The sequence below is a fragment of the Saccopteryx leptura genome, chromosome 3, assembly GCF_036850995.1.
Source record: "Saccopteryx leptura isolate mSacLep1 chromosome 3, mSacLep1_pri_phased_curated, whole genome shotgun sequence".
In the NCBI taxonomy this organism is placed as follows: domain Eukaryota; kingdom Metazoa; phylum Chordata; class Mammalia; order Chiroptera; family Emballonuridae; genus Saccopteryx; species Saccopteryx leptura.
In genome coordinates this window covers 88,414,761-88,434,964 of record NC_089505.1, presented here as the reverse complement: position 1 = coordinate 88,434,964, position 20,204 = coordinate 88,414,761, and the positions used below count along the sequence as shown (strand labels likewise).

The 20,204-nt window shown below is 48.7% G+C and overlaps 1 protein-coding gene across 1 annotated transcript; it reads left to right on the top strand.

Annotated features, from left to right (window-relative positions):
• Positions 1-2,595: 2,595 nt before the first annotated feature.
• ERRFI1 (ERBB receptor feedback inhibitor 1) lies at positions 2,596-17,474 on the top strand. Its single transcript, XM_066374951.1, has 4 exons — positions 2,596-2,738; positions 13,743-13,919; positions 14,023-14,099; positions 14,908-17,474. Exons 2-4 carry the CDS (start codon positions 13,798-13,800, stop codon positions 16,062-16,064), a joined length of 1,356 nt encoding a protein of 451 aa, XP_066231048.1. The 5' UTR covers positions 2,596-2,738; positions 13,743-13,797; the 3' UTR covers positions 16,065-17,474.
• The last annotated feature ends 2,730 nt before the right edge of the window (positions 17,475-20,204 follow it).

Genomic DNA, 20,204 nt, shown 5'->3' with positions numbered 1-20,204 from the left:
TAGACTAGTGTTCTAATCTGTTAAAAGCCAGTGTGGATGATCATTTGATAAATGCAATATGCTAGCATTATTTCAAGTTGCTTAGCTTTGTCCTTTTAAACTCTTCCTTAAATATTTTTGAATGTCAATGATATAACAGTGTAGCATTAGTAGACTATAAGATCAAAGACTTGTGGGGTGAAGTGTGTTGGTGGTATAGTGGTGAGCATAGCTGCCTTCCAAAGACTTGTGGGGTGTAAGTCTCCTTATGTAATTCACTCACGGCTAAGAGAACCATGTTAGATGAATAAAATAGCAAAACTCAGGAAGCTATATAACTGGCTCCCCCTCCCCCCCAAATGAACAAATCATGATGTTTATTTTGCAAGTTTAAAATAGAGCAGGAGGAAAAAAAAATCCGATTAATCACATATGACTCATGTGATTTTATGATTTTTTTGATAATTTACCAAAACATTTGCACATCACATAGCTCGCAACCATATAGTGAATATCCTGTTGGATCTTCCCTCTCTAAAAAAGGGGTGTGTTTGATGGTTGCTCTGGTGACTATCACTGTTTTATGAATAGGGGAATGTAAAAGCATGCCAACAAGGCCGGCACAAATTACAACTGTATTGTAGCAACCTGAAATAGCGTAAGCAGGGTTTTTTTCAGAGGACACTGGAGCCCGTCGAGGTCCCCATTCAGTAAATGCTGCACTGTGAGCTCTGAAAAGATGTGCTCTGGCAAGTTTTCTGGCTGGTCTTTTTTTTTTTTTTTTTTTTTTACAGTGATAACACCATATGGGGAAGCCGTAAACAGATGAAACCAAATGGAGGAGTGGGGGAAATCTACATTTTCTGTGAATCCAAATAAATAAATAAATAAATAAAACTAATTTGGTAAGAAAGCCAGCAATGAGTTGTGACTAATTTCCATCATCCTAAAATAACACTAAATAAATGGCAATAAGAAAATAAGTTAGCCCTGGCTGGGTAGTTCAGTTGGACGGAGCTAAGGTTGCAGGTCCCTTCCCCAGTCAGGGCACATACAAGAATCAACCGATGAATGCATGAATAAGTGGAACAATAAATTGATGTTCTTCTTTCTCTCCCGCTGTGTTCTTCTCTAAAATCAATATATTTTTTTAAAAAACAAAAAATAAGTTAACAGAATGATGGAATTACTGGAATTGTTGATAAGTAGCATAGATATGAAAATAGCCTGAAGCCCCCGTAGCCCAGAAGGAGCCAGTCAGAAAAGGATAGAGATCTCTCTGCTAAACATTTGTTTATCTTGCAACTGAAAAAGGGCAAAGGGATACTTCAGATTTTTGTGTGCGTGTGTGTATGTGTGTGTGTGTGTCTGTGCTTAAGGACTTGCATTCAAAATTAAGTCTTTGAATTAAATTTAAAAGAATGTAAGTAAATAATACGGGGAGAAAGGCAAATTATTTCATGGTGTGCAAAGTTAATGGTTAACCTGATAATGAGGTCGGAATCTCTCATTCCGTATGTCAAGCCATCCCAATTAGGCAATGTTAAACGTACAAACTAGCAGGCATTATCGCTGAAACGCAAGCCAGGGGCTCGAGGGTGACTTCAGAGGTCAGCAGAAGGTCTCTGGCCTCGACTCAATGGAGTACCGTTCCGGGGGATTTGTTCTGGTTAAAACTGGAGGGTTTCTGTCTGCTTGCTTTTTTTTCTCACTTTAGTTACTCTTGGTTTGTTATCATTTGCATTATTTATCTTACGGTTAAACTATAAGCCTAAGTTGCATCACCAGCGCCCCGAGAACCCTACTCCTGCAGGCTCGCTGGTGTGTTGTCCTCCAGCATCAGTGGCTGTCCTCAGGCCAAAAGATGTGGAAACTGAGGTGGGGTGGGGGTGGGGGGTGTCTTATAACAAACTCGACACTGGAAACTGAAGGGGGCCGCAGGTGGGGGATGGAGGGCTCCTTCTGGAAGCCTGTGGATGGCCCTGACCGGGTCCACGGCCACGAGGTCTTGGCGCGATTTCGGACATGCGGTCAGAGGAAAGGAGGCTGGGCAGACCCTCTCCCATGACAGGGGCAGCAGTATGGCCCCAGCACCCAGCACGGTCCCACTCTGTCCCTCGCTCTCCCACGCTGTCCCACACTGTGCCAGTCTGTCCCTCGTTGTCCACTGCTGCCCCACACCTGGCCCTCGCCGTCCCTCCCACTGAGGCCCGCTGATCAGGGAAAACACGCAAAAACCGTTCCCGCGGCGGGAAACGACGGGAAACCCCGAGCGTGGAGCGGCGCCGCCAGGGAGCGAGGCAAGGGCTGCAGCTGAGGCCCGGCTGCCCGCACACTTTGAAGGGACACTCAAGAGAAGGCATCCCTGCGCTCAGAGCGGCTGCCGAACTCCGCACAGCCGAGGCGCAAGGCCGCCCCGGGCCCAGAGGCGCCTCCCTGGGGAGACAAAGGCCGCGCGACGCCAGTGGACCCCGTGCGAGCGCGGCTGCCGTCTCATCGCCCCTTTAAGCGGCTCGCGGCCGGGATTGGCTGCTCGGGGGCAGAGGGGCGGGTCCGTGACGTCACGCTCCTGTTCACTATCTATAAAGTCTGGCGGCAGAGGCCCGGCGACGGCGGCCGAGTGCGAGCGGGGAACGCGAACCGAGAGCGAGCGGTTGCGAGGCGCCTGCGCGGTGTTCGGGCCCCCGAGCCCGCGGCGCTGAGCCAGCCGGGACAGACATGCGCGGGACGGCGCCGTGGGGCAGCCGCGGCTCCGCGGGGTAAGGGGCCTGCGGGCTGGGGGCGGGGAGGGCGGCGCCGCGCCCCCGCCGCTCCGGGCTCCGGGCTGCGGGCGGCTCCCGACGCAGGGCGGCTCCCCGAGTGCGGAGAGGGTCCCCCGACGCGGAGTCTCCCCGGGACCAACGGACAGAAGGACGGGGGGGAGGAAGGGGCTGGCCCGGGCGGCGCGGTCGGGCCTGGGGGCTCCCCTCGCCTAGCCGGTGGCGCCCGGACGCGCCTTGGCCCCGGGACGGCTGTGGCGGGCATGGGTCCTGCGCCCGCGGGCCGGCGGCCGCCGTGCGCATTCTCCCTCCCCACAATGGAGCTGTCGCTGCGCCCCCAGGGCGCGCGCCGTGCCCATCAGCCCCGGCCCGAGAGCCGCGGCGGGAGGCTGCTGGGGGCGGCGATCGCCGCGCGCCCGCGCGCCCTCCTGCCCAGCGTCGGCGACCGCGGTCCTCCGCAGTCGGCGCCCTCTAATTCATCCCGTAGTCCCGAACCCTCTTCCTCTCCTAGGAACGCGACTCCGCTCTGAGCGTCCTAAATACTGTTTCAACAGGAGCCGCAGCAGTCCCTGTTCAAAACGTGAACGCTCATTGGGTACTTCCCGGTGTACGTGTGTGTATTTATATGTATTTCACCGTCTTAGTGCAAATGAGATGACTCCTTCACCATGATTGGTGCTGTATGGCTGCTTGCTAAGTCTTTATTAGGGTTTCGTCATTGCTTGAAAGAAACCAGTCTCTTACCTGATAAAAAATATGAATAGATTGTTAGTCATAAACTTAAGTGCAGTCAGAATAGAGGCTGTAGCTTTAAAAGAGATGTGTTGGTGACTTTAGGTACACCTGCAACACAGGTAGGGCAGGACTGGTTTCTAGGCAACTGTCAGGGGTGAAGAAAGGTGAGGTTAAAACGCTTTTTTTTTTCTTCTGGAGAACGAGTGTTCTGCAAAGTTTTAAGCTTTTACAGATCTGTAAGAATGCTATCGGTATGGATGCGTTTGTTGAGACCGGAACATGAGTTCACCATACCTCGTCTTGCCTTTCCTAAAAACTGTTTTGTTTGGGTATTTTTTTGCATGTCTGTAATTATACAATTTTAAGTGAAGTTTTATTTCAACAGATCAAAGAATGGCTAGGTACCCAGTTCAGGACATGACCAGATTTTGGTAAGACCAAAGTAAAAGTTGGCTTCTTTTTAACATGCTGACTGAGTTAGACTGCTCACAAAAACTAGGGGGTATTTTATAGCTTCATATTCACTTTTGAAATATCCCTTATTTTTTGTGAGCAGTATATACATTATATTATGTTATCACCCAAGTGCTTTTTTAAAGAGAAACACGGATAGCTTTTATTACAGACTTCAGCATGCTGTCATTGTCCTGATGCCCTTCACGCAGCTTGGTCTTCCGCCGTCTTCCCGTAGCTACTCACTAATAAATAGGTGGCGGAGGTCTTGAGCTAACGATTCTTAACTGAACATACATTAGATTATAAATGCCGTAAGGGCAGGAACCCTGCCTTGCATGGCTTCTATCTTATGCATCCTTGCACATAGTTAATGGTTGATCAATAATTGCACGAAAGCACATTTTACATTTTAAAGCTCGGTGGGTTTGGATCTGTCGGTCGCACAGCAGATCTTTTCTAATGACTCTTAGAAAATGTCTGAATTACTCATATTTTGACAGTAGGTAAAATTACCATTTCAGCGAATTGTTCTTCCTGTGTTGAGCTTACAAAAGATAGCGGTCACCCCTTCTATGAGATTTAATAATTATACCGTAGGCTTGAATTTTTGCATGAAAATAACTTCCAACTGCTGCTCCTCGGGAGCTGAACCAGATAATACTTCCTTTCTGCTAATACTGATGGTAGCTCTTAAAAGCAAGTTGCTAAATTACAGGTACCATCTAACGTGCTTGAAACTGACCTGAATGTCTGCATACCATCAAGTTGCTTTAGAAAGGTGAGCAGAGGAGGGAGGAGGTGGTGCCAGGGCTAATTCCAGGAATTTGAATGTCACAGGCTCCCTCTACCAGAGAAACAACTCTGCTCTCAGTCTGAGGACACTGAGAAGGGGCCTTCCTCCTCAGGATTCTGTAGCATCCGTTGGTGCCGGTGTTTGACCGTGTTTTTTTTAAAGGAGCCAGTTATTAGCCAAGAATAACTTACTAGAAAAACAAAAGGCAGCTGTGGCATCCTGGCATTGTTTGCATGGTGTAGACACATGCCTTGTGAGGGTAGATAAAATTGGGGAGTTTCAGGGTTCTGCATGTAAGTGTATTAGAGAAGTCATTTTTAAGGTAGGGAAAAGTTAGTGTCAGCTTCAAACTTCAGAAAGGAAACAGAAGATTCTGTGAGTTGGAGTCATTGTTGATACTTTAATCCAATTCCTTATACCATAAAATTAGGCAGCATTACTAAAAGGCCAATCTTCTGAGCCCCATTGAATAGATTTTTAAAATACAGGGCTCTGGCTACATGGACTAGGCCTTTTCACAACTCCAGAATGCCACAATTCAACGAAACATTACAGTTTAATGGAGGAAATAGAAAGGTAAGGATTAGAAGACAGTGTCGAAGAGCTCTCATTAAAGACCCAAGGAGTAGAAAACTACTAGTTAAATTGTCGAAAAAAATACTACTCCCTGTGCAGGCAGTGCTCTTCTAACTTCCCATGGCTGCCTCTTTTCCATCCTTTGGATTTTTTTTTTTTTTTATTATTGAGTGGCGGGGAGACAGAGACAGATTCCTCCATGTGACCGATCCACCCAGCAAGTCCCCTATCAGACGATGCTCTGCCCATCTGGGGCTGCTGCTCCATTGCTCAGCAGCCAAGTTATTTTAGCACCTGAGACAAGGCCAGGGAGCCATCCTTAGCAATCAGGCCAACTTACTCCCAACTGAGCCATGGCTGCAGGAGGAGAAGAGAGCGACAAAGAGAAGGGGGAGAGGGGGAGAAGCAGATGGTTGTTTCTCTTGTGTGTCCTGACCGGGAATCAAATCCAGGACTTAACACGTGTGGCCAATGCTCTACTGCTGAGCCAACCGGCCAGGGTCTGGATTTTATTATAAGTCACCTGGGAGAGGCCTTCCCTAACCACCTGTATAAAGGTGTTCTCCTGCCTCCTCATCCTCTTACTGTTCCCTGCTTTCTTGGAAGTTCCCACAATCTGAAATCGCTGCTTGCTGTCTGTCTCCTCATTAGACTGAGGCTTCGTCAGGAGGCAGCCATGTCTCTTTCACCTAACAGTATCTAGTCCAGAAGAAGTGTTTGATAACTCTTTGTGAAAGTGATTAATCTTGCCCTCTTAAGAATTTGTGAGCAAATCTCTATGAGTTGAGTTCCTGTTTTTATTTCTGCACTGGACTAACACCTGGGTCCTGTGCGTGTCATGGAGCCATCCTTTACGTCAGCTTCCTCATTTATGAACAGGAGTGTTAGGACAAGGAGTGAGGGGGTCTTCTAAGATAAAGCAGCTAAGGACAGCGGCAGTGAGAGTGGGGTGGGGACACATTGGGTTCTGGGGCGGAAGGCTAACAGGAAGGTGTTGAACCTCACTTCACTTCCTCATCTGAAATGGAGATTATAATCCCTGCCTCTTACAGGGATGTTGTGGGGATCAAGTGAGATAATGTGTTAGAAAGTGCTCTGTGATCTGCTGAGTGCTTTACAAACACAGGATGTTCTAGTGTCCCTGCCTGTAGAGCCCGATGGCAGTGCCATCAGTGGGACCCTCGCTGTGCATCAGTATTTAAGGCAGCCTATTGGGTAAGCACAGTAACTAACCCCTTTTTACTGGTAAAGACCCACGTTGTATCAAATATGACGTGGCAGTGGGTGCGTGATGGTGGGGCATTGAGGGGTCATTAAACAGTGAGGGCTTCAAAGGAATTGTTTGAAGTAGTCACAGAATATAAAACTAGTACCTTAACCCACCCTCTTGAGAGGATAAGTAGGCCAGATCTGCAACTAATAACTTTTACAGGAGAATTCGAAGGAATTGAAGTAAAACAGGAACTTTTATTGGCAAAGGGTTACCTAAGAAAAACTAGCACGAGGACGCAAATCCCCATTCAGTCTGTCTGAGCCACCCTTGTAACTTGAGTGGCGTAGTGAGTCGGCTCCCACCCAGGTTCACCGCTGAGGGCCTGGAGAGGTGGTGGTGTGGTGTGGTGGTGAGAGGCTTTGACACTAGGCGCCCTGGTCTGAGTCTTGGCCCAACCATTCCCCAGACCCTTCCACACTTGGTCTTGAACTCTGCCCCCAGCCCCTCATCTGTAAGTGAGGGTAGTGACAGGAACCCATCTCCTAGGGTTTTGGAGAGAATTGAGTAAGTTAGTATATATAAAACACTTAGAACAGTGCCTGTCCAGTAAGTGTCCAGTGTATTAGTTATTACTCTTACTGGTTTAATGTTCATTATCACAATCTGGAGTTATCATTGGGTGACTTATATGCTCATTAAGTATATTTGAAGGTTTAAAGATTCTTTTCCCATCATGAGACCACTGTGCTGTTGTCATTAAAATTAGAATAGAATTCACATTCTCTTAACATTAGAAATCTATTATATGTATGTCTAAAAGGAATAATATTTTTCCATCCATTGTCTGTGTGTTGCTACTCATTATAGCACTCTAGGACAAGAACAAAGGACAAAAGGATATATTCGTGCTGTCGCGCTGATATTGTGGAGCAGACACAATGAATCAAAAGGCTATTGATGACTATGGTAGTTGAACAAATAGGTTTTTTGTTAGCTAGCCACTTCTTAATACTTAGCAAGAAAATATTCTGAATTATTCAAGAAATTGTGCCACTTAGCTTTGATTATGACAGTGTGAAGATAAATGATTTTCCTTGTTGCCTCGGTTTCTACCCCATACAAATGGGCCATTATGTACTGGGCATGTTGAGGACAAATGTCTGTCCGTACTGCGTCTGACATACTTCTGTCTTTACCTAAACCATCGATCGGTTTTAGCTTGAATTCGTGCAAGAGTATGTTAGTTAATTAAAACTTTTTAAAAGCCACCTGTGCTTTTACTGTGAAGGCTGTTCACGCTCTTCGCAGCAGCAGGGTGCCTTGAGGGGCACGTGCCCAACGTGCCCGCCCCGGCTTCCCCTTCCCCAAATCATAGCCTATTAAACACCCTAGGGAGAAAACCCAAATTGCTACCTTTGTTTTGAAGTCATTTGCTTTTAGTAAATGATAACTGTTACAAACACTGAATATGTAGATGAATATCAAATCAGTGGTTTTTATATTATTAATAAAAATTATAGTTCTATAAAAGCGCAGCTGACCACTTAGTGTGTCAGGTGGCTAGTAGTACTTTAGACATGAGTCCCAGTAACAAGGGTGGTGTTCCATGTTTCCTTTTGGTTTTTTCAAAGGTGATTCGAGATTTTTAGAATGCAGACAGACATGCAGGTGTTGATTTGGGGAGTACCTAATCAAGGGGATTGTCCTGTTTCTAAGTCAGATTCTTTTTATACATTTTGCCTCTAAATGCAGTTATCTTCTATCTCCTTGGGTTTGGGAATAGTTATGTAGGTAATTGTTAAAAGCTACTGGAGAGACCATTTATCACCCTGAATAAACAGAAATCAGGTTCTAAAACCAGATTGAAAGAAGGAAATTACATCACACTTTTAAATAAGGAAGCACTGGGCAGAACTGGATGAGTCGAGTGACAAAAATGTGCCCCTCCCCCTCTTGTGGGCTGCTTCCGAGATTTATTAATGAGATCTGGTGGCCAGGTAAGCAGATCTAGGTTACTGTCTTAAGGTAGCCTGTTTTTTTTTAAAAAACAGTTTCAAAGGGACTGTCCTCAAGATAAAGTTCACCTTAATAAAGAATGTGCAATGTGCTTATTGGTGTAGCCTTTTGTTTTGTTTTGTTTTGTTTAACAGCAAAAACAGGGCAGGTGCATTATAACCCTGAGAGACACTGTGAGGAGGGGGCTTCGCAGTTCTCAGAAGGCACTCACGACTACCTTCAGTAAATACACAGTAACAGAAACCAGCTTAGAAAAGTCTACTGTTAACCATTTAATGTTACAGTTTTTACCCAGTATGCAAACTGTCTTCTTTGGATTTTGGAAATGAATTCAGTGAAAACTGCTACATATCCTGAATGGATCCCTTTCAGTCCTTTGCCTGTTCCCTTCATTCGTTGCAGATTTACAGGTGTGAATTTTTCACATAATTACGTTGTTTAGATGACTATTTTCTCAATATCCATTTTTTGGAAATGAATGATGCCAGGATTTCCTGAGAAAAAACGGGAGACTGGCGGCTGCCCCATGCCCTCGGGAGCAGGTGGGCTAGGAGCTGGCCCTGCAGAGAGGCTGGGTTCTATCAGACTCAGGAAGGAGGACGGCGCTGGGTGGAGGGAAACCCGCGGCCCAACCATGGAGCTGTCAGAGATCAGTCTAGGACTGAGGGGTGGGATGGGTGGGCTGTCTCCAGAGCCAGGGCAGAGGGGCCGGAGACGGCCAGGAAGATAGAGACGCAGCAGCTGGCTCCAGCGGCTGTGACTCAGGGTAGAAAGGGTGCCTCTGGGAATGTACCACCCTCTAGACCAGGGGTCTCAAACTTGCAGGCCGCGGGCTGCGAGCGGCCCGCCGAACAATTTTGTGCGGCCTGCAGACTAATCCACGAAGTTCAAAATATTTTGGATAAAATTAAGTAAGCCTAGGGGATTAGTCTGCGAACTTCGTGGATTAGTCTGCGGGCCGCACAAAATTGTTCGGCGGGCCGCATGCGGCCTGCGGGCCGTGAGTTTGAGACCCCTGCTCTAGACCCTGACCTGGCTTGGGAGGGTCGACAGGGTGAAGTAAGGGACAGTTTGGCTTGTAGAGCAGGGGGTGCCAGAGGACCACCCAGGCACAAAGATGGCCACAGACAATGGGAAATGCTATGGGGAGCCTACGCCAGGGCTGGACTCGATTCGGGGTGCCCGTGCAGAGTGGAGGCTGTAGCAGTGGGTCAGAACTTGGGGGTCAGGGTTTAGGACCTAAAAGGACCACCTCAAGAAACATGATTTTAGGGGTTTTTCCCCCTTGAACGAAAAAAGTCAAGTGATGTTCAACAGGAAAAAGTCGTTCCTATTTGTGATTGGTGTTTAACTGCATTTTTGACACACTTAAAAGGCTAAGGCTGAGTTCATGGATTATAGACCTATTGTCGTTATGTCCCAGATAACTTAGACGCTGGTCTGTACCATGCTGTGGCCCCCGTGACCTGACACTGGTCTCACATCGGCATCTTAACAGCCCCGAGTCCTCACAGGGACTGATTTTCCCACAGGGGCATATTTTTGCCATTGTCTTCCTAAGGAATGGTAGGCACTAGATCTACAGTTACAAGGAAACAATTTAAATTTCACGTGAGGAGTGTTTTCTTTTAAACGTGCGGCTGAGCAAACTGATCCCCCCACACACATACAGTCACGCTCACCAGGAGCATGTGTATTGAATCTTCTTAAGAGTGGCGTGAAGAGGTGCGGGCAGCTTCACCCCTCAGGTTACTGTCTGGGGGACATGTTTACAAAATTTGTTTCCAAACCTAGGGCAGATTGCCCAGAGTCTACACTGGAGTTATTTTCCAAAAGAAGAAAACATAAAATGACATTGCCCTCGCTTCTCCCATGCGAGCAAGTAGGAAGTTCCGACAGTTTCATAACATGGCCCATTCACAATTCCCCATTGAAATGTAGAGGCAGGTCACCTATGAATACACAAAGGCACTATTGTGGTCAGAAGTGAGCTGGCTTAGTGAACACAATTCTTTTTAGACTAAAAAAATTTTTTTCTTAAGAAAGCTAACAAGTAGGTGATGGAAACAATGAATAAAAAATAACTTTTTCTAGAACAACAGAAATAATTTGAAGGGAGCACTGAAATGTAAGCTTAGGAACTGAGGCAATTTCTGCAGGGGCACGAGCTAGTTACACAACCACCCTGTTGAAAGCTCAGACGTGGATGGCGCTGGGAGGCCAACACAGTAATTACTGGGCCTCGCTGGCCTGCAGGCAGGTGGGGGCTGGGCTCCCGAGTCCCCTGCAGCATTTTCCTGTAATCAGATGAACCATCTCCCAATGTGTGATTTCAAACCATGGAAGTACCCCAGTCCCTATCCTGTGCAGCTTTCCTGTCCTCGTCCCCATGGGGGCTCCTGCGTTGGCCACTGGTTCTGAGAATGGCCTGGGAATTGTTTTATAGCTGTGCTTTATTCAGGTAAAGAAAGGAAAAATACGTCTGCTTCATTTAAGTGACATAAAAAACCTGCCTTCCAAAGAAACCAGAAACATGACCTCCCAGTCATTTTTTTTTTTTTTGTATTTTTCTGAAGCTGGAAACCGGGAGGCAGTCAGACAGACTCCCGCATGCGCCCGACCGGGATCCACCCGGCACGCCCACCAGGGGTGAAGCTCTGCCCACCAGGGGGCGATGCTCTGCCCATCCGGGGCGTCGCTCTGTCGTCACCAGAGCCACTCTAGCGCCTGGGGCAGAGGCCAAGGAGCCATCCCCAGCACCCGAGCCATCTTTTGCTCCAATGGAACATCGGCTGCGGGAGCGGAAGAGAGAGAGAGGAAGGAGGGGGGGGGGGTGGAGAAGCAGATGGGCGCCTCTCCTGTGTGCCCTGGCCAGGAATCGAACCCGGGACTTCCGCACGCCAGGCCGACGCTCTACCACTGAGCCAACCGGCCAGGGCCCATTTATTTTTTAAGTGATGGTTTTTCCTCTCCTCAATCACATATCTTTGAGAGACTGATTAAAGAGAAATAATACTTCACGACTTGAAATAATAAATATTTTAAAACTATACTGCTCAGCAAACTTAGGGGATATTTCAAAATGAATATGAAGCGATTAAAAAAAACTTTTTTTTTATTACACAAGAACACCAGAAAAGCAAAGGACAAGTCAAAGTTGTTCGATTATGCAAATAAGATGCAAAACCAACTTGTATTTCATGGGTGAAAATGCATGATACAAAAGGCCGTAAGTACTGGAGTACCTGCACATTCCCTGATCCCCTAATGTTTATGAGCAGTATATTTAAATCTGCCTCGTGTGTCAGAACAGCTGACTTCGGGGAGATGAGCTGAGCTGCAAGGACTAGGACGGGCCCATCATCCTTTGTCCCAGAAACGGTTCCTGTCTCTCCCTTCCTACGTGGGGAAATAAACACATGCAAAATATATATATCTTTAGCTAAAAAAGTAAAAACCCTTTGCCTTATACATTATATACATTCGACTGACACCAGTGATAGTAGATGGAGGTATACAGATGTGACTTATGAGCTCCTGCTGTGTTCCAGGCAGTGGTGGTTCATGATGGGCACATCACCTCTGATCTGAGTTCACAGTCTAGCAGGAGGTAACAGATCTGTCTCTAAAACAAAAAATATACCCTGTGTACCCCTCCCCCCACCCCAGACCTCAACAGCCCAGCTCTCAGCAGGTGCACACACGTTTAGTGAGAATGAGAAAGCGTTACAAAGGCTAAATTTTTAAAAAACTGGTGTTAGAAAGAAACATCTATTTGTTGTTCTACTTAGTTGTGTATTCATTGCTTGTTTCCTATATGTGCCCTGACCGGGGATGAAACCCACAACCTTGGCATCTCAGATGATGCTCTAAGCACCTGAGCGGCCTGGCCAGGGCTTGTTATAAAGTCTGTGTGTGGCCCTGGCTGGTTGGCTCAGTGGAAGAGCATCGGCCTGGTGTATGGAAGTCCCAGGTTCAATTCCCGGGCAGGGCACACAGGAGAAGTGCCCATCTGCTTCTCCACCCCTCCCCCTCTTCTTTCTCTCTCTCTGTCTCTCTCTTCCCCTCCCACAGCCAAGGCTCCATTGGAGCAGAGTTGGCCCGGGCCCTGAGGACTGCTCCATGGCCTCTGCCTCAAGTGCTAGAATGGCTCTGATTGCAGCAGAGCCAAAGCCCACATGGGTAGAGCATCACCCCCTGGTGGGCATGCTAGGTGGAACCCAGTCGGGTGCATGCGGGAGTCTGTCTGTCTGCCTCCTTCCCCCTCCATCTCACTTCAGAAAAATACAAAAAAATAAAGTCCATGTGCATATATCTCAGAAGGGGCTGGTGTTACACACATAGTTGGCAAGATATGTCCTAAATGTATTCTAAGCAAACTAATTTATCTGAAGACAGAGCCAAGACAGATACTAGTTAACATTAGCATTGATGTGCTAATGAATAATAAAAGTAAAATTAAAGGCTCTGGGGACCCCAGACCTCTGACGAGGGGAGGGGGTTCTGGATGCTGAGGAGCGAGCAGGTTAAGGAACACTGCACTCCCAGCCTCTGCAGCTAGGCTCTGCGGAGAAGAGAATGTGAAGAATGTACCTTTCGGTCTGTCTCTGAGGGAAGAGGAAGCCGTCCCAGGCCACCACTGAAGCCAGTCATCTTGTAGAACTTGATTTTTACAGGATAATGGAAATTAGTATCTTCCTCTATTCCTTTATCTTAAACAAGTGTAATCACTGAAGAATTTGTCTTCCTGGGGCCAGCCCTGAAATACAGCATCCAAATAAGTGCTGGGCTGTGGGCTAATGAGGTGCCAACAGTAGATCTGTCATCTGATCGAGGCGTCGGGTTTTTGTGTATCTGTGTTCTGCACTCGGCCACAGTAATTTCTGAAGGTCAGGGTGTGGGAGGTCAGAGAGGCCAGCAGGGGTTGTTGTGAAACTGTGGGCCGCCCATGAGGAGGTCCACACTCCTGACCACGGGGGTTATTTCTTAGTTTGCTGAAAGCATTGCAGATCTTGGATCAGGACTTAGGAAATTACTTTTAATGTCTATGTTTAAGTGCCCTCAGAAGAAGAATAAAAGTAAAAATATCAGAAGTAATGGGAAGCTTATAACTAGGTTTTTGTGTCTAGCATCCCCGACATTGTCTAGGATTAGCTATTGGTGGGTGTCTCTGAATGGTTTCCTGTACCGTCTCACCCCTTCTCCGTCCCTCTAGGAACCGGAAGCTGCTGGCTGACTGATGAGGCCCTCAGACCCCGGTCTGAGACACGATGTCCACTGCAGGAGTCGCTGCCCAGGAGATCCGAGTCCCGTTGAAGAGTGGGTTTCTGAATAATGGCCAGACCATGGGGAACCTGAACACGTGCTGGGGCAGTCGCAGGGAGTTTGAAAGGTGAGTGGGAGACGCGGCGCCGTGGACTCTCCGTGTGAGAACACAGCAACGTGGAGGGTATGATTGCACTTGTTCCTGACCAGATGTCTCTGCTTTATTTCAGTAACTTTTTAAACATTGACCCAATAACCATGGCCTACAGTCTGAAGTCCACCGCTCAGGTGCACCTGACGTCCCTGGGTATGTGTCCTGCGAGTCAAGGAAGCGTGCCTGGGAGAGGAGGGTGGTGTCGCGCTCGCTTGTCCCCAGCATTCCTTCTGCAGTGAGGACACAGCCTGAGCTGCTTCCAGCAGTAGTGTGACCCCTGGTGGCAGCAGGTTCTGAGGATAACTGGGTTCTTTTCAAACCGATGTCCGTGATCTGATTCCCAACTGAATTGAGTTCTAATCCCAGCTGTGGTACACAATTTATAGCAATTTGAACAAGATCTCTCATCTTTCTTACGAGTATCAAACGCCTGTTTGAGAGTGATAAAGTAGTATCAATGTTGATAACAACTTAGAACGGTAGGTAGTGTACCATATAGTACTTGTAATATGGACAGTACGTTCCTTAGGTTCTTGTCAGGATCTGCTAACCTTGCAAGCAAGTCCACTCACTCGGAGATGGTGTGAATAGTGGGGACATGATCTTACTTCACTCATGCCCCGCGTACCGTGTGTGGTCACACCTCTCAAACGACGAGGCTGCTGCAGTATGGCATTCACATAAATGATGTGCTGTTCCCCTTCTGTGTGCCGTGCACACGTCATAGAACCTGCCCGAATGGGTGTGTACCATGCGCATGTCCAGGGCAAATGGAGAGATAGTTTGTTTTTTGAACCAGATCATGTGCGTTAACAAATCTCTGGGGCTCTAATTACACCTGCAGTGGTTGCATGGGTGTTCTCAGTGACAGCTGGTGAGCCTGTTGCTTGAGCAGCCTGGGAGCGCAGGCAGCTGGGCTATCTCCATGCCGGTCCTTCACTGACCGTCCCATTATTTCCAGGGCGCACCTCGACATCTCCAGCGAGCGGCCACCGCTTTGCGGAGCACGGCCCGTCTCCAAAGTCCAGCCTGCCCCCTCTCATTCTTCCCCACGACGAGGACCAAGCTGTGTGTAGCTTTAAGAAACTCTCGGTCAATGGGGTGTGCACCCCCACCCCCCCACTCACACCCATGAAGAATGGCCCGGCCCCCTTCCCCTGCACGGCGCTCGCCAAGCGGGGCTCCCGGCCGCTGCCCCCGCTGCCCGTCTCGGAAGGCCTCTCTCTGGATGACACGGACTGTGAGGTGGAGTTTTTCACCTGTTCTGACACGGACTTGCTTTTGGAAGACTGCTCGCCCCCTGAGTTCACCTACAGCGCTCCTGGCAGGCGGAGCTTCCGCGGGTGTGGCCAGATCAACTATGCTTATTTCGACACCCCAGCTGCATCTGTCGTGGACCTCAGCCAGGTCCCTGACCAGCACGGAGGCGGGCAGCACGCAGACCCTCCGCCACCTCAGACCCACCGCCGGCTGCGGAGGTCCCACTCGGGACCAGCAGGCTCCTTCAACAAGCCCGCCGTCAAGATCCATAGCTACGTGCACAGAGCTTCTCCAAACTCCGACGACGACAAGCCCGAGGTCCCCCCCCGGGTCCCCATCCCTCCTCGGCCTGTGAAGCCCGATTACAGAAGGTGGTCAGCAGAGGTCACTTCCAGCACCTACAGTGACGAAGACAGGCCACCCAAAGTGCCACCAAGAGAACCCTTGTCACGGAGTAACTCCCGCACACCGAGTCCTAAAAGCCTCCCGTCTTACCTCAATGGGGTCATGCCCCCCACGCAGAGCTTTGCCCCGGACCCCAAGTACGTCAGTAGCAAAGCCCTACAGAGACAGAGCAGCGAGGGCTCGGCCAGCAGGGCTCCTTGCATCCTGCCCATCATGGAAAATGGCAGGAAGGTTAGTTCTACACATTATTACCTACTACCTGAGAGGCCGTCATACCTGGACAAATACGAAAGATTTTTTCAGGAAGCAGAAGAGGCCGACACAAGCAGCCAGGTGCAGCCTGCCGACTGCGCTGTGGTCTCGGCCACAGAAAAGCTGGACTCCAAGACCAAGGCTGCCGACCTGGGCGGCCACGTCAAGCGCAAGCACTTATCCTATGTGGTTTCTCCTTAGACTCGGGGCTCACGGTTTGGCTGAGGTTCCACGGGAGCCACTGGTCCTCGGGCCATTTTCCAGTTTGACTGAGGTTCACACAGGAAAATGGTCCAGGTTGCAGAATAACTGTGGAACTCTGTACAGAAGAGGTTGAGAGGTGCTGTCATGCTGAGGATCCCGGGTTTTGTTAGCGTTGGAGAAAAGTCTATCCAGGTCTCTAAAGATGTGACGGTGGGGAGGGCAAGATGGGGCCACTTTTATATATGCATACATCATGTACCTATGTATCAACGTGCGGCCTAGCCGCAGTAGCAGATGAATCAGTTAGTGATGATCCTAATGTGTATTCAGAATGATGAAAACTCTTTGTGCTGGGGAATGAATGACTCCTGATTGAGCAAATGAAAGAAAACACAGTATTTAGATCAGAATCATAAGAAATTATTTTTTGCTTAGTAGGTTTGAAGATTTCTGGCTCTTCGCTCTGTTATGCTTTGTTTGATTTATTTTTGCTAGCTGTCTTTCCCATGGGGGCTGGGGTGCGTGTTCTTCCTGTCACTATTCCTGCCTAGCTTAAAAATCATCCCAAGACCCAAGTACTTCCAGGTTTCACTTCCTGTTTCACTGAGGGGAGGACTAGCAGTGTATTTGCGGCAAACCATATTTTCACCTGTACATGTCTCACATCTTGAAAAATGAGAACAACTCCTGCTCTGTTCCACCTGCTAAACGGCCCGTTGTAGCAATCACCTCACAGAAACAGTGGGACGCAGTAGTCTCAAAAAGCAAACTGTTCACCAGCGTTCAGAATGTCACTTTTAAGCAATGCTGAAACACTTAGCTTTGTGATTGCGAGTTATTGTGTGGGAATGTGTGTTTTGGGGGGGGGGGGGGTTGTGTTTTTTTTTAGACTATTAATAAACAAATACAACACAAGCTGGCCTTGTGTTGCTGGTTCCTACTCAGTATTTCCTGGGGATTGTTTGCTTTTTAAGTACAACACTTCTGACCAAGAACGCACTATGTCTTAAAACCAGAGATCACGTCAGCATCGTTCTGCTTTGAAATCTCACAGCGGCCGCAGCATCCAGTCGGCCGAGACACCGTGCCCACACTGCCGCAGCTTCTGTGCGTTTACCCGGCGTGGTCAGGCACGGAAGAGAAGGTGCTCGCTAACAGGTACATGACTGTGATGTTCTCGTAACAGGCAAACAGGCTGTTTACAGTTTTAACTGCTGAGTGATTTATTGGAGCTATTTAAAGATTATATTTTAGTCTGAACTAAATGAAGGTTAAAACATGCTTTAGAAAAATGCACTGATTTCTGCATTACGTGTACAGTATTGGACAAAGGATTTTATTCATTTTTGTTGCATTATTTTGAATATTGCCTTTTCATTTTAATAAAGTTATAATACTTATTTATGATACTGTTAATAATGTTTCTTGCCTAAACTCAACTCACACAGAATTTTGTCTCAAGTAATTTGACAACATCACTGTTTTTAAGCACAATTGGAAGGTTTTTTTTCTTTTTGCAGTTTAATGCAGGCTTGACATTTACTCCAGTCCTTAAAATTGGAGCAGTTTGTATTTAGGTATTATACCAGTGCACAGTGAAAATGAGCTGTCTGAATTGACCTTTCATAAGAAAGTGAACTTGAGGCCCTGGCTGGTTGCTCAGTAGTAGAGCATCATCCCAGTGTGTGGAAGTCCTGGGTTCAATTCCCAATCAGGGCACACATGAGAAGTGACCATCTGCTTCTCCAACCCTACTCCCCCTCTCTCTTTCCTTCTCTCTCTTTCTTTTCTTCTCCCGCAGCCATGGCTCTGTTGGTTATAGCAAGTTGGCCCTGGGCACTGAGGATGATTCCATGGCCTTGCCTCAGGTGCTAAAAAATAGCTCGGCGGCCTAGCGTGCGGAGGACCCGGGTTCGATTCCCGGCCAGGGCACACAGGAGAAGCGCCCATTTGCTTCTCCACCCCTCCGCCGCTCTTTCCTCTCTGTCTCTCTCTTCCCCTCCCGCAGCCAAGGCTCCATTGGAGCAAAGATGGCCCAGGCGATGGGGATGGCTCTGTGGCCTCTGCCTCAGGCGCTAGAGTGGCTCTGGTCGCAACATGGCAACGCCCAGGATGGGCAGATTATCGCCCCCTGGTGGGCAGAGCGTCGCCCCATGGTGGGCGTGCCGGGTGGATCCCGGTCGGGCGCATGCGGGAGTCTGTCTGACTCTCTCTCCGTTTCCAGCTTCAGAAAAATGAAAAAAAAAAAAAAATAGCTCGGTTGCTGAGCAACAGAGCTTTGGCCCCAGATGGGCAGAGCATTGCCCAGTAGGGGGCTTGCAGGGTGGATGCAGGAATCGGTCTCTGCCTCCCTGCCTCTTAGTTAAAAAAAAAAAAGTGAACTTGAGTCAATGCTGGTATGTTACTGTTGACACAGGCATCCTCTGAGAGCAGCGGCCACATCCAGAAGAAAGTAATGGATCGCTCTAACAGACAGATATGACTCATGCTTGAAATTTAGGACTAGGTTGGGATGACTTAGGGCCCTTGGGAGGTGCTCCCCAGTGCCTGGGCTCCCTGCGCCTTCCCTCCTGCTCAGCACCCTGGTTCCTGGATGCCAGTGAGGCTCCGAGACCTTCACTAGGCACCTGCATGAGCTTGGTACCCTCCAAACTCGAGAGTGAGCTCTCTGGAAGCAAATATCTGGGCCAAAAGTCCAGGCCCACCTCTTTCTGATAGGTGTTGGGCAAGTTTTTAGTCTCTACCTCAGTTTTCTCGCTGGTAAGATGGAGGGGGTGGTACCTAGGACTGAAGACTGTCGGTGACAACTGCATATATAGCACAGCGACTACATGGGGGGGTCCAGGACATGAGCTGTGTAGTGACCATCTGTCCTCGCCATCACCCTGAAAGCTGGGCGTTTCTGACGCTTTCCAGAAGAAATGGGCTCAGGGAGTTTGTCCAGCAGACATGCGTTGAATACCAACCACACGCTAGATCCTGGGAAAACATGCACGCCCCTGCCCTTCGGGAATTTAAAACAACCCATGGTGTTAACTTAAGGTCAATGCTAAAATGGAAGAAACGGACACACACGGCCACAGAGCTGGGCTGTGTCCCCCGGCCTCCAGCGGTGCAGACTGCCCCCGTGGATGTCTGAGTGCAGTGTTTCCAGCTCCTCTATCTCCATCTCAGATGGTTTTTCCCTTCTGTCCCCTCCTCTGCCTTATTTTTTCTTTTTCGTATTGTGGAAACTACAGTGATAGTTTAATCTTGAATTTGTCTAATAAGATGAACTAAATATTAGCTCCATACTTACTTCCCTCTTACCTTAAGAAATTTCCCAACCAGGATTAGAGTCTGACTTTAGGAGAACATGCATTTCCCTATTTTTTTTTTCCCTGGCCACACTAATTTTTGCTGCTAGCTGATGCCACGTGACTAGAGCACTGGACCGTCTGCCAGCTCAATGCTCCACCAACACATCGAGGAAACTGCATTCTAAATCATTCTCCTGTCTACGGCCATACCACCCTGAACACACCTGATCTCATCTAAATCGTTCTCCTGGCCCAGGTCAGCCCCGTCACGCTTAGCTGTTTGTTGCTAGGACAGTACCGGCGAGGAGACACCTGTCTGTTTGCTGCCACTCGGTGCACTGTTGAGTTCTCTCGTAGGGGCAGGTACCGACCGTCTAGTGAGGAGGTAGTGTCTTTTTTTTTTTTTGTATTTTTCTGAAGCTGGAAACGGGGAGGCAGTCAGACAGACTCCCGCATGCGCCCGACCGGGATCCACCTGGCATGCTCACCAGGGGGCGATATTCTGCCCATCTTGGGGCGTCGCTCTGCCGCAGAGTCATTCTAGCGCCTGAGGCAGAGGCCACAGAGCCATCCTCAGCGCCCGGGCAAACTTTGCTCCAGTGGAGCCTTGGCTGCGGGAGGGCAAGAGAGACAGAGAGGAAGGAGAGGGGGAGAGGTGGAGAAGCAGATGGGCGCCTCTCCTGTGTGCCCTGGCCAGGAATCAAACCCAGGACTTCCGCACGCCAGGCCGACGCTCTACCACTGAGCCAACCGGCCAGGGCCAAGGTAGTGTCTTAACACCAGGAAACGGCAGGCTGCAGTCTGAACCTCTCACGTCCTATGGGAAGGGGCGCCTTGC